Source organism: Dendrobium catenatum, unplaced genomic scaffold (genome assembly GCF_001605985.2).
Source record: "Dendrobium catenatum unplaced genomic scaffold, ASM160598v2 fragScaff_scaffold_665, whole genome shotgun sequence".
In the NCBI taxonomy this organism is placed as follows: Eukaryota; Viridiplantae; Streptophyta; class Magnoliopsida; order Asparagales; family Orchidaceae; genus Dendrobium; species Dendrobium catenatum.
In genome coordinates this window covers 2,704,481-2,719,148 of record NW_021319127.1, presented here as the reverse complement: position 1 = coordinate 2,719,148, position 14,668 = coordinate 2,704,481, and the positions used below count along the sequence as shown (strand labels likewise).

General features: G+C 36.5%; 1 protein-coding gene across 1 annotated transcript in view; it reads right to left on the bottom strand.

The window, feature by feature from the left end:
- Nucleotides 1-14,379, bottom strand: part of LOC110092139 — a 36,123-nt gene extending 21,744 nt beyond the window's left edge. The window contains exons 1-16 of the mRNA XM_020816542.2: nt 12,813-14,379; nt 12,612-12,683; nt 12,310-12,514; nt 12,095-12,209; nt 11,528-11,623; nt 11,335-11,416; nt 11,184-11,243; nt 10,819-10,871; nt 10,552-10,718; nt 9,158-9,368; nt 8,664-8,721; nt 8,491-8,547; nt 2,509-2,754; nt 1,690-1,754; nt 1,543-1,599; nt 1,368-1,461 (exon numbers count right to left, since the gene is read on the bottom strand). Of these exons, the coding sequence (XP_020672201.1) occupies nt 1,368-1,461; nt 1,543-1,599; nt 1,690-1,754; nt 2,509-2,754; nt 8,491-8,547; nt 8,664-8,721; nt 9,158-9,368; nt 10,552-10,718; nt 10,819-10,871; nt 11,184-11,243; nt 11,335-11,416; nt 11,528-11,623; nt 12,095-12,209; nt 12,310-12,514; nt 12,612-12,683; nt 12,813-14,201 (3,027 nt within the window). The 5' untranslated portion in view covers nt 14,202-14,379. The remainder of the gene's footprint in view (nt 1-1,367; nt 1,462-1,542; nt 1,600-1,689; nt 1,755-2,508; nt 2,755-8,490; nt 8,548-8,663; nt 8,722-9,157; nt 9,369-10,551; nt 10,719-10,818; nt 10,872-11,183; nt 11,244-11,334; nt 11,417-11,527; nt 11,624-12,094; nt 12,210-12,309; nt 12,515-12,611; nt 12,684-12,812) is intronic.
- Nucleotides 14,380-14,668: the final 289 nt, after the last annotated feature.

Below are 14,668 nucleotides of genomic sequence, written 5' to 3'. Positions count from 1 at the left end.
TATCTTATATTGGAGCTACTTCAACCTTTTCACGTATATGCTCATTTCGAATCCTATCTCTAAGGGTAAAGCCACTCATCCACCTGAGCATCCTCATCTCTACAACACTTAACTTAGTATTATGCTTCTCTTTTAATGGTCAACATTCAGCACCATAAAGCATTGCAGGTTTCACCACCATCTTATAAAATTTTCCCTTAAGTTTGAGGGGGACTTTTTTATCACACAACAAGACCGATGCAATCCTCCACTTCAACCATCCAACTTGAATTATACTGATAATATGCCCATCTATTTTACCATCACTCTGAACAATAGATTCCATATATTTAAAACGTGTACTCTTATTAATGACTTGATCGCCCAAAGTCACAATCCACCACTAGATTTATTATTACGAAAATTACACTCCATACATTCAGTTTTATATCTATTCAATTGAAAAACTTTATACTATAAGGTTGACCTCCATAATTCAAGTTTACCTTCAACTCCCTCTATAGTCTTATCAACAAAAAGAATATCATCAGCAAAAAGCATACACCAAGGTACATCCTCTTGCAAATGTCCAGTGAGAACATCCATGAATAAAGCAAAAAATATATGGGCTTAAGGATGATCCTTGATGTAATCCAACCGAGATAGGAACATACTTGGTCAAACCATCTTGTGTTTGAACACATACATACCTTTAATGATTTGAATATAAGCATTATATTGGAACTTTATCATATGCTTTCTCTAAATCAATAAATATCATATGAAGATCCTCCTTATTCTCTCTATATTTCTCCATCAAACCTAAAGAGACCGAAAAATAGGCTTTATGGTTTAAGGGGAAAAATATATATTTCCCAATTTTTTTCCCGAGGGAATAGAAAATTGCCTTCCATACATAATTATCATCCACGTCCAGGATGACAATTTTTTGCGGTTCGATACAAGGAAACCAAAAATCTAATAGCATGCAGCCTTGGTCATGTCAAATGGATCATAATGTGGCTAAAACATCCTCCCCATCCTAAATCTTTGGAAGAGGGGAAATAAGCTTTTTTTTTTTTTAATTTACCATATCCCTGCCCAAAGATAATAGCAAATTGTCATCCATGTCTTCAATGACATAGTTAAAGTACATGTCAAGTACGACAAAAACAAAACAGCAAACAACTTTTAATCCATCTTGGGCATGGCACATTGATGCTAATACGGCTAAAACATCCTCCCCGTCCTAAATCTTTGGAAGTGGGACTGCTATAATTTTAAAAATATGCTTTTCCAACAAACTTTTGCGCTCCTCTCTCTCTCTCTATGTATATATATATATCACAAATATTGTGTGGTAACTGAAGTGGAATATGTCAACTTACCAGCCCTTGATTTTCCCTCCTTGTAGCAACTAGCGGGAGTTCTGCGATGTCACATCCCAAGACACGAAGAAGCCCAGCTGATATAACTGATGATCTGCAATTGTGAAACCAGCTTTAGCATTGAATCCTAAGAAAATAGAAAAAAAAACAATCTACAGGTGCAGAAAACACTCACTTCACAGTCAAAACCATGCAATATACACCACCAAAATCTTGATCCCGCATATTCCTTCTGTCAGATAAGGCAAAGAAACATTAAAAGGGGTGACAATTAGTTTATAAAGTCCTGACCAGAAAGAAGATAAAGGGTGATATTGCATACCCATAAACCATGAAGGGTATAAGGTCCCGACCAGAGATAGGATCAACTATGGGATCAAATGACTCCTGTACAAGACCAATAAAGTTGCCATTAAGAGATCCCTAAAGACAAAGCATATGTATAATTTTAAAATGAAGAAAACTAAAAGAAGAATATTAGAAGACAGAACAAAGTCAAACAAGCCTTGACATACTATTCTGGATATAGATAGGTGCATGCAAACATGGGCAAACTGAAAGATGTCAATACAATTAGGATCATGAATGCTTATACCATATAATCTACGATAATATATATATATATATATGCCTAAAATCATGATGGAATAACAGAACAATTTTAAGAAGTAAAAAAATTTTCATACTCCATCATTGCGGAAAAGTAGATGCCAAGCAAGAAAGCTTAGAGAAGAAGGGAGCAAAGTAGAAGAAATCAGAATTGAAGAAGTCAAAAAAAGATCGTATGGAAGAGCTGAAAGGAGAGAGGAAAAATAGTAGTCCATTAAAAAGAGAGGTATGGAAGAATGGAAGAAAAAAAAATGTTGAGGCATTTAGATTAAAATTTGGGATTCAATGAGAGATGCTTCTAAATGTTGAAATTGTACAAACATAACCAATCATCTAAAGAAATATTAAAATCACTTGTTAAGGACAGATCAAGTTATGTATACTAGTACAGTTCAATGAGATCTCTAAAGCAGTTACGTTGCTTATCAATCACATAAAGGTATAAGAGCATTTACATTTAGAAATGGTAATATAATTCAGATAAAGTATAAACATAGTAGAATGTTTCATGATAGACATATCTAGCACTTACTTGGAATATAGATACTGCTTGAGATAGTAATAGTTCATTGTCGGTAGAATCTTTTTTGTTACTAAGAAGTCTCCATTTTAAATCAGCAGTAGCCTCGGAGCTTAAACCTTTTTCATCAAGCTTTTTCTTTATGATGTTTGCATCTGATTCTTCAAGGATCTCTGGTCCTTGACGAAGCAGCTCATGTAAAGCAGCATGAATCCTACTGCAATCTGGGCGACAAAACCACTCCCCTTCAGGTAATACCTAACTCATAAGAAAAGTTTTGCAAATAATGATTTCATTAGTATTTTGAGCAAAATTAAAACAAGCTGGGCTCATTAGCCCCAACCCGTGTATCCAGTGAGGTAAAACTAATTCCACAAAAGAAGTGCTGTGACAAAAAAATACTAACTGAGAAAAAAGGTGAATGCCAAATTGCTTGGTATTGCAATCCAAATCGAACTTTTCAAATAGCAAATTGTAGGCTCTAAAAGTGTTCATGAGCTCAAGGAGTGACCATCCGTTTGCACTCTTTGGAGTCTTGGGATCAAATGCAAAGTAGCATAAAAATTAAAAAATGACTTTCATTTTAGCAGATGTTTCCCCTAAACAACAATTTAAACTATTCAGGGTTTATATCAAGCTCTAGGGTATCAAGATTTCCCATAAGTGCAAATTCACATTATTAATTACATCTTAGAAGCGATACCTAAGAACACACTCAATTAAAAACTACGCAATACTTTGATATATATGTGATTAAATTTGGTTTTGTATTTGTAGCATATTTGGGAGATGAAATGCAAGCAAAATCCTCCAATGTTGTTATTCCATATTAGGGGTGCAAACGAGTTGAGTCGAGCTCGAGCCAGGGGGGTGTTCGAGTCGAGCTCTACTATCAAATACCGAGCTCGACTTGTTTCACATCGAGCGGCTCGTCAAGCTCAGTCCCGAGTAGGCTAGCAGTCGCGACCTCCGTCGTCCCGAGCAGTGTTGTCCACCTCCGTCTTCCTGAGCTACATCGTCACCGACGATAATAGTCACGACCTCCGTCGTCCTGAGCAGCGTGGTCGACCTCCGTCCTCACTCGTCCCGAGCATAATAATGCTTATGTATTCAAACAGAGAAAGATGCATAGAAAATGAAAAATAACTACACCGTCCCATGGATTCAATGTCATCCCAAGAATTCCAACAAAGAAATGAAGCCAGTGGTTGATGGTAGCAGGGAAATTGGGAAAAAATTTCTTTTGGAATGGTTTATAACTTTTCCTCGAATTGTATAGATACAGAAACATGGTAAAAACTGAAACATGAAAGAATTGTGAAGGAAAATTTTCACAAGAGGCTCAAAAAAAAAAGTGATGCGTTGCGTACTGCTGCAGCACCGGAAGACACCTCTAAACGCCAACTTGTCAAGCCCAAAAAACTAAAAAGGAAACATAAAAAAATGAAGAATAGAGCTCCTAACAAGATCTTAGAACTTTCTCTCTACTAACCAACTCACGCCTCTTGCGTGAGCACTGCAAGAATGGCAGACGAAGAAGAAATGCCCTAGCTTGAACGAACGCCGCACTCCACAGACCACAGCTCCTCACGAATAGATCGGCTCTTCACTCCGCTGAAATTTAGAATAAGTTGTTTACTTGTTGCCGGACCCGGTTCATTATTCGCCCGGTCAAGAATTCCTGCAGTCCCGCACTCCCGCCGCTTCACTTTGCATCGAAACTCAAATTTCGCAAATCCGTCAGTGGGACCGTGTCTCGCCTTCTAATCAGTCTGGCTCGACGAGCACTAGAGCCAGGACAAGGTATGTATCGAACTCGAGCTCGATAATAGGCCAAGCTCAAAATTTTGCTCGAACTCGAGCTCGATACTCGATAAGCTCGACTCGCGAGCTCGTTAACGAGTCGAGCTCGAGTCAGCTTACGAGCCGGCTTGACTCGGTTGCACCCCTATTCCATATCAACCTTGGGGATCTAGTTCACAAAGGATAGAAGGTCTGAAAACCATATCAACTAAAAAGATTAATTAGCCGTCATGAGTTGCCAATTCTCAAATATCTGGAGAAAATAAAGGTTAAAAATATGCTCAAGGACAAGTTGGTGATGGGAGATTTTACAAGAAAATATCCTCAAAGAAGTTGGTTGAGAGTCGCTCAGCATCGTGGGGGGGCCAAGCCCACAAAACATGCGAGCGGTTTTTGTGGATGGTATAAGAGATAGTGAGCTCTCACTAGTTGTGATCAGAGCAACGAAAAAACCTACTCGCATGAGCATGTGCCATATTGACTTGAAGATTTGTAATGGCAAAGAGGACAAACTTGCTATCATGCTCTCTGGCTTCAGATTTAAGAGTCGTAGCTTTATTTAGGTTTGATTCCTATGTGGTTTCTTAGTCACATTGATCAAACTAAATGACATTTAACTCATTTAACCAAGTTGGGATGCCACTGAACTAAGATCATGTCTATTAGTCAATCTGATTTAACTTAGTTTAGTTAAGTAAATATGAAGCCTAAGGTTCAAATTAGCACAATTGTTTTTCAAATTGGATTAAATCTAGGTACATTAAGTTGCCTAAGCGGAAATGGAGTGGATCTAAATATATTAATCCCTCATCTACGTAGATTGAATTGGATTCAAGAAGGATATAACAACACTAGGAGAAACCAAGCATGCAATTGAGATTGGACTTGGCATACTTAATCATTAGAGCACCCTGAATTTTAGAACTTAAACATCGGTTCAGATTTAAATTATCATTGAGTTAGAATAAGACAAACTCAAATCAAAATTGGGGTTAAGCTAATTGCAGTTTTTCAAGCATTCAATTTGGAGTGTGAGCTAAACTAGAGTAAACATAACTTAAGTTCAATTTAGGCTAAGCTTAGGCATACATATTTAATTTGATTATGATTGAGTTTGGGTCAAATTGAATTATGCGCAGCAGTTCCAGTGATTGCCAAGCCCAATTGACTCTTTAAGGTTCTCTAGTCATCCTTAGATGATATAAAGAGGTTTAATTGAATTTTTATTTAGCTTGGTTTGTCTTATGTTTGACTAGCCTCAAATTTAAGCTAGATACGCCCACTGAATTCAACAAAGTTTGATCAACTGAATGAAGATTGAAACCGGGTTGCACTGACCTTATCTAAAGCACGGTTTAAAAAGGAGTTTGAGGCGTACACCTCAAGGCACGCCTCGATTCGAGTCGCAGCTTGGACACCTTGAGGCATAAGCCTCGGTGGTTTGGCCGAGACTTCCGATTTTCTTCACTGAGGTGTAACGCCTCGAGGCAGTTTAAGGCGCTGCTTATATCAATTTTATTTTATTTTTAGTTTGGAAGAGTTGAGAGCACTTATTAGATTTAGGGCTTCATCGGATTGAAACATTTGTTCCAATCTTCTACCCCCTTCTGCAACTTGTAGTGAATGAAATGCTCTCTTGGCTTCGTGTGCACTGCTTCAGACTCGCCTGCTTCAGCCTCGCTTTGTATTAGGATGAGTTCTTCATGATGAGGTAACGATCCATCTTCCCTTTCAAGCCCGTGTAAGTTGTGACAACTCTGTGAGAAGCAATTATGAAATTTAAGACGTGCATTTCTTACATGAGGCATTCATGTTGAAGTAAGATCAGCTTAATTTATATTTGTTAAAGTTTAACAATTTCATCTTAATCTATTGCTTTCTAAAGTTTAGGTCAAGTCGGAAGTAATCAGTTGGTCACCACCAATAATTCTTTTTCATAGTTTTTAAGCACCGAGGTATAAGTTGTATTTGCTATAGTTTTATTCTTTACAAAAAACACAAATTTTAGCTGACAGGGTTCTTTAATTGCAACGGCACATTTTTGAATGAATTTCACCATGAATATTTTTTTTTCATTTTAATCGTATTTGCTATAACTTTCATTTTTAAAAAATTTATATGATTGAATTGCCTTCATATCAAGGTCTTCTTTTAAATTTATATGATTGAATCATATGGAGAGGCATCATTTAGATGGGCTAAAATTGGGTTGATCATTGATGGAGAAAAGAGTGATTTTTGTGAGTATTTATTTTGAATCTTGTGTTCTAGTAACATTTATTTTCAAATAAGTCATTATATTCATAATTTACTTAATATTTGTCATTTTATAGTTATTTATATTTTTAGTACTTTAATTTTTTTTCATTTTGAGGCTTGCACCTCACTTCGTTAAGGCAATACGCCTTGATCTCCGATATCGCCTTCTTAAACCTTGATCTAAAGTACTAGTGATGTAATCAAAAATTTGGGGAGGGACCCAAATTTTTTATCACAAAAAAAGAAACTCACAAAATACCCAAAAGAACACAAATACGATAAACCCCAATTTTATATAGTAAAATGAAAGACTTACAAACTTTGACTCGTACAAACGACGCTTACACAATCATAAACATAAACTCCTAAAGTTGCTTTCCAAGAGAAGAAGGATACAGGTGGGGTGCCCTTGTCTACATCAACTAGGAAATTGAATTAGACTTTGGCTTGAGTTGGTTCGAGCTATGTCCAAATAACCTCTATTGATCAAGCCAATTTGATTGAGCTTAAGTACAATGAGGTTAAGTTTAGCACAAAGCTAGGTTGGCTTAGCTCAGTTGTCATTTAGGCAAACTTAATCTAAGGTAAATTCAAGATGGGACTCAAATGGGTTTACACAACAAAGCATTGTTTAAAATTGTATAATATGAGCCTCGCCTCAATGCAATTTCAATGAAAAACGCCTCAAGGCTTACGCCTAAAACTTTTTTGATGAAACTTGCGCCTTAGCTTGGCTGAGACTTTCCTTGAGGCGGGCCTTGCCTCGCTGGCATAAGGCGTACACCTCACCCTATTTATAGATTTTCTAATTAAAACCTACATAAATCCCAAACTAAAGCCCCGAACAAATCACACTTTCATATCCCCGAGTCATAACAACTTCCTTTTAACTGCCTCGACCTCCGGCCCACCGCCTTCGCTGCAGCCACCACTGTCGTAGCCACCGTCAAGGATCACCTGAAAGCCTAATACCACCACACCTCTAAAAATTTTGAAGTATTAACCTCATCTTTCTGTTGGTGATAAACATTTATGAAAGATGAAGACGACTGAAATAAAAGAAGAAGCATATTAGGAGGCATTGGACTCCACAGGATGATGCAGTGGAGAGACCAATTTGCTATGATGATGACTTAAATAAAAATTCCCTTAATAATGACAGTGTAGATAATTTCTGAGTTGTAAACTATTTTAGCTTTCTTTAGAAATTAAATTTGGATGACTATGAAACTAAGAAAGAAGAAATTTTGAGGTGAACTTGATGTTATATGATCCTTTTATGCAATTCTTATATTTAATATTATTTTGCTCTTGTAATATTTTGATTTCAATTTTATTTCATGCAATTTATCACTTGCCAATTTACTTCTTATACAATTTTTTGATTCACATGCATGTCAATATTAACATACCATCATTTAACATATTATTTGGGTATTATATAAAAAATCACATTTAACATTTAATTTCACTTTAAGCAATTTGTTGATTTTGAGGCTTACACCTCAAAACATCTTGAGGCTTACGAACAAAAAATGCCTCAACACATAATTGTGCAATTTTAAACTTTGCAACAAAGTAATCCAGTAATAGGTTAGTTCAACTGCCCTTATGCAAGGGTAACCTGATCGGGTCCCATAGGCTTTTGGTTGATTTGGATGAAATGAGGTTGACCTAACTTAAGGGAATCGATCTAGGTTCCATCCAGGTCCTAAGGGAATATTGGATCAATAAGCAGCTTGGTGAGTCTGGTAGACAGGCAATTTAGGAATGGTAGGCTTTGACCAAGGTTGATTTAGTCAAACTTGAGGTTAATCAGGGTAGCCCCATGGTGGGTCCAGTGCCCTACCTTGACTGTTTTAGAGCACAATACACATGATTACAACTTAAGATAAAAAAACATAACATAAAAAGAAGATGAGAGATGCCAACCTGGAGATCAGCCATGTCATGATCCTTCAGACAGCCAACGTGATACTCAGTCTCACACTACAAAAACACATATTTCAATAAAAAATGTGCCAATAACAAGGATACTGACAAACAAAAGTAGAAAGATAAGAAAAAAAGCTACGAATAAGTGCAACCATTTAAAAGATATATACCTGGTCACAAATAATAACAGTACGCCGATCAAATCCAGATCTACTAAAATCATGCTGTCTGGAACAGTGTAAAACCATAAGTATGAAATTAATTATAGTTTCCAGCCGCAGAAAAACACAAATAAATCAGCTTACGAGATGGCAATCAAACTCAATATTTTCTCACAAGTTAATGCATAAATGTCAGTGCTAGCACCAATGTAATGAAAAACAAAGCAGTACATAAAACTTCTCGCATGAAACAGGTCACCAAACACTATAAGTGTTGAATTTTGACTAACAAAAAGGTTAAAATGCTAATTTGCACAAGATATGGAAGCCAATTTCATTCCGCTTGAGTGAAACTTCGAATTCATCATTTAACTATCAAGCTGCCTAGTTGAAGGAAATACTCACATAAAGTACAAAGCCCTAAACAAAATTAACAACAAAACTCAAGCAAATCAAATATGTAGACATTCAATTTTAATCATTGCATAGGTCTAACTGATAACCTGCACAATGCACATACGCCAGCATCATTTTCTGGTGTACTGACAATTCGAATGCATCTCTTAATTATCTGTTCTATGGGATCTACTCCGGCAACCCTTCCAGCAGCAATGGCATTGTCATTATTAGCCAAGCACTTGTCTTTTTGCTGTAAATTTTGGCAATACTGGCAGAACCAATCTCCACTAGGAATCTTCGACAGTCCTATGCATTCTGCACATATATCATATATGGTTTCATAAACTATGATATATAGTGGGTGATAAATTTTACATCACAATTTTGAGAATGATGTAAATAATGTGGAAAGCACAATATGCAATTGATTAATCTGGCTTCATCACTACTACCAAACAAGGTTTATTATTGCATGATTGAGTATTGAGGCATTTTTTTTACCATGAAGTGAGGCATAAGCCGTGAAGCACTTTTGAGTCATAAGCCTCAAAATCAACAAACTACACAAAGGAGGAAATATTATCCTAACATCAAAGTATGAAATAAGAAAAAACATATTAACATCCTGACATCAAATCATATAGTAAGAAGTATCATACAAATATCAAACATAAGAATAACAATTCAAAATAAGTTCAACATTAATAACTCTTTCTCCCACTCCTACATTAAAGTAAAAATATAACAAGCAATTAAGTTTAGAATTTATAAATGTAAAAGTCCCCAATACTCTCATCACTTAGTGTGTTCTTCATTGGAATTGGGAGTGATAGGGACTCGGGCATGCATGAGGGATGAGGCTATTCAATATATTTTATTTATATTTGTTTTAAAAATTTATCAAAAATATTATGAAGCATCGCCTCATAAAAAATAGGTGAGTACCTCAAATGTGAGGTCATGAGGCACATAACTTATGAAAAAAGAGTTGAGCCACGTCTCATATTGCACAATTTTAAACCATCCAATAAAAGTTGAATTCTGCTAGAAAAAAGGTAAAAAGTTCATCCAAGCAAGGACAGACATATGAGGAAATGCTTTAATTTAAATTTTCCAATTGCTAAAAAAATATATTATAATTATTTAAAGTAGCACTAAAACTACGTCAAATCATAAATCAATTGGCATTTTAAAGGTCCCATATTCAGCATGTTAAGAACTTATAATCTTAATTAAGAATTCAAATTTGAATCACAATTTAAGGGAATATTCACAAAACGCAAGTTAAAAGGAAGAAGCAAGATTTCAATAAGTGAAAATATGATTATTTTATATCAATTATGTATGAAGGCAACGTGCTCAGACACAAAAAATAGTTTATTTGCAAATGCAACGCTAAGTCTGGTACATCAACCCGTCCCTAAACTCTTACATTGATTGTTACTTCATGATGTAGTATGCCCTTTTGGGAACTTTTCTAATTTAACAACAAGCATACCTTTATGGAAAGCCCTGGGGCAAAGATCACAAAGTAGAAGATCTCCACCATCTGCACAAATGCCACAAAGGTCATCATTTTCAGTAGCTGCCAATTTACGGCCTTTAGACAGGGAAATCGACAGCTCATGAAGCGACACCCCATTGGAAGTATAGATATTATTGTAGCTGCACAAACAGAAGAATAAGTAATAATTTTTTAAATTGATTAAGAATTTACAAGAATAGTCATGTCAAACGGATGCTGAACTTTCAAATATTAACTTACGGCTTGCGTCGTGATGCTTGGCCAGCATGAGCTTCAAACTGTGAAGGACTAACCTATTCATAGAGGCAACAAAAAAAGAAATATAGCATCTTCAGCAATAAAAACAAGAAATCATAATCCCCAAGCATATGGAACAGGATTTTTTAATACAGTTTAGAAGTTAATAATTAACGTAAAAATCACAAGACTAAATATTATAATTATTCAGAAATATTAAAGCCGATGCTAGCCATTAGAAAAATTAAATGCTAAAAAATAATAAGATATGAAATCTAAATATTTGGTAAAATATAGCTATTCGCTTTGAAAGAAAATATTTTTGGATGAGCACAGCTCAATATAAGACAACTAAATGAGCAACTTACCACACTATTGCAACAACCACAAAATATTCCTGAATCTTTTATATAACCCTCAAGCAACTTCTGTCAAAAGGAAATAATGGCATTTTCAACCATGATAAATCAAATAAAGAATGTCATTAAGCTTCCACCAAAATCAAGTCAATGGGACCACCTTTCCACGAACATAGTATCCCACTTCAGTGCCCTGGGGTAAGATGTCATCCATAAAGACCAACTTATGCAGTCCCAGGTCCCTTATAAAAAAAAAAAAAAAACTAGTAAAATTTAATAAAAAAACAAAAGCTAATAAGCAATGGCTAGCAGGCTTTGATAGTTCTAAACAATAAAATAATGAAGATACCAACTTTTTTGTTAGCTTTCCGTAGCTAGGTCTTTTCTGGGAAGATAAGTTCTTAGGTGTGCCATCAGACGGAAAGTGTACCACAACTCTCCTAGGTAACCTTGAACAGTAAGTCAGCAAGAGGCTTGTAAGTAACTTGTTTAGGGAGGAGAACTGAAGAATAATATGCAAAATATGAATTAAAAGCATGTTTTGCAACATAAAACTACTAAATTTAATCCTGCATCACAAATGAATACAAAGAAAAATAAACACATGCCATCTGAAATATGATTATTTATGAACCTAACACCCAACCTTAGAAAAATGAACCATCAAATCTATGTATTTGAGCATGCCACAATCAACTCATTGATAATTTAATTAAAGCAAAAAAATATGAGCTGGGTATTGAGGTTTTGTTTTGTTGACTGGGATTTGGATATTCATATTGCAAATTGAGGTGGTTGGTTTCATAAATAGCAAGTTTTGTGTACCATACAAAAATTTTCCCTCAGAATAAAAGATGCAGTCTGCGTTAAAATCAAAAGTGAGTTAAACAATTTATTTCAACTCAAGGAAAAGAACATACTTAGTTGAGCTACTCATCCCTTTTGTTGGGGTTGGAGTTGCTTGTTGATGACTTGTTTGAAGACATGAATTGCATAATAAAGCAAAATTTCCAGTTCGTGCAGTATCAAAAAACTCTGAAAATAATTAAACATCTGTAAAAAATTGAATAGAAAAATACCTGCAAAAGTGGGGCAAAAATAAAAGTCGTACTAGCAAGAATACTTATATGCACACCTTTGCACTTCTGACAGAGAGACAGTTTCATAGGAGGCAAGGGACCAATGGCATTCTGAATTGCAGCTTCCAACATGTCTAGCGAAGCACCAGTGCATGACTTCAACACTTCACGAAGGCTCTTGCCATTTTGCAAGAAAATGAAATCTGAAGGATGCTTTTTAGTGCTACCGGCATGAATCTCGAATTTATAAGCTGAAACAACCTAACATGCCAACAACAATGTTAAGAAACAACTTGGTCACATCAGTGCATAACAAGAAAATCAACAAATGAACAGGCTGAATTAACAAAGCACTGACTTTTTTTCCCTGGCATGAGGCGCAGGAGCATAATACTCCATTTCCCGTGATTATACCCTGAAGCCCGACATTCTGCACAATAACTCAACATTGAAGAAATCCCAGTCAAGCTATAGTGATGCACAAGACCTTAAGGTGGAAAATATTATTTGTGAATGGCAAAACAAATTGTTTCAGATCCAACATAAGATTACAGCATACCTTACCCGGGCATGAAATGTACTTCACAGGCAATCCCTCGAGCAACCCAGTACCTAGGAGGTCTCTGACATTAGATGGGAACTTTGTCAATGTTATCTTCTTTGACATCTTCAATTCCATCTTCTTCTTTGACGTTGCTCTTAGACTCTCATTAAGAGCATCGTTATCCCCTTTTGAATCCTCTGATTCAACGGAAACGGCACTAATGAGTGTAGAACCATCTGCAACTGCAGATTCTTCAACTGCAGACACTAAAGACCTTGTGAACCTCCTTGTAGGTGTTATTGTAGGTTTCTCTAATAGAGCAACATCATGCGTCCCATTGTCGTCATGGAATTCTGAAATTATAGCTACTGATACAGAACCCTCATGTTCACCTTTTATTGACTCCTCTAGCTGGCCAGTTTCAAAATCTAGTCCACCGCAGTTGTCAACAACTATTGGGATTTCCATCACGTCCTCCTGCTGAACTGTAAGAGGAACTTCAACTGCGGGTATTACTTTGCCTTGGGTTTCTTGCTCAATTGAAGAAAATGTTGCAGCAACCGGAAGCACTGACTTCAAGGTCGACCTTGTGAACCTCCTTATTGGTTTTACTTCCCCTGGGATCTCTACCTGCTCAATTTTAGGTGGAGTTGCAGCAACAGGCATAAGCTTCAAGGCTGACCGAGTGAACCTCCTTATTGGCTTCTCTGCTAATCCGTTGCTAATCTTGGTGTCATGGCTGCCATCTAACACAATTGATTGCTTGGCTACTGATCCATTCATCAATGGACACTTGCTCACTTCCGAGGAAACTGCTGCTGACTCTAAAGAAATAGGTCGTGAAGGAGTTGTTGTTCTTGTTGAGTTTTGCGGTTTAACTTCTGATACCGACTTTCTATGATTTGCATTTGACTTCTCCGCCTGCAAATTGTCCTTCTGCCCTCCCCCAATACCTTCACTAAAGACTGGAACGTTTGAACTGATGTTATCCTTCTCCAATTCTTCTTTACTGTAAGCCGAAATCGAAACACCTACAACACCCTTCGGATGTCCATTATTTCGTGTATCAGTAATTGGGATATCAACCGCGACTCCTCCCGATGGAGAGCAATCGACATCCATAGGCAGCTCCGCCGGGATAGCAAGAATAACTGACCCAACCGGCGGAACCTGGATAATTACCGGCTGCTTCTCCCGGTCATCGGATAATTTGGGTATCTTACGCCTGCAAGAAGGGGGTGAGGCGGGTGCTTCCACGGAACCCTTGCGTGAGCGTGTCCGACCAAGAGATTTAGAGAGTTCGGCTTGCGACTTCAGGGCAAAGGCGAACTCTCGCATGAGGCCAGAACGCACGCCTGAGCGGAGCACGTATTCCTGCAGATCTGAGGGTTTTCCGTTCGCCATGAGACTTTATTAGCCAGGATAGCGTCGAGTGGTGTAGATAGTTGTTGTCGCCGGAGTCGGCGTAAGAAGATTTGATCCGGTTTCGATTTCAGCGAAGGGATTAGGGTTTGCAGAGGTTTTGTAAATTTATATCTGTGGAAGGCGAAGGAGAAGAGGTCCACGAAGCAAACAGATTCAGTTGTTTAAATATTTAACACAAAAATATATGCATGTAGAATCATCTAAAAGATTTCTATTGACTTTTTTTAGTTTCTTTCCTCTATTCCCAAAAAAAAAAAAGTAAATTTTTATTATGCTTATCTTATTTTAATTTTAAATTATATGATTATTAATTCATTTTTATAGTTATCTTTTTTCATTATATATTTTTTTGTATTTTTTATAAAAATAAGTAAATTTTTATTATGTTACTGTGAATAATTGAAAGTTGTGTAGAGAGAACTATCTTAAAAGAAAGTATGGTTCTA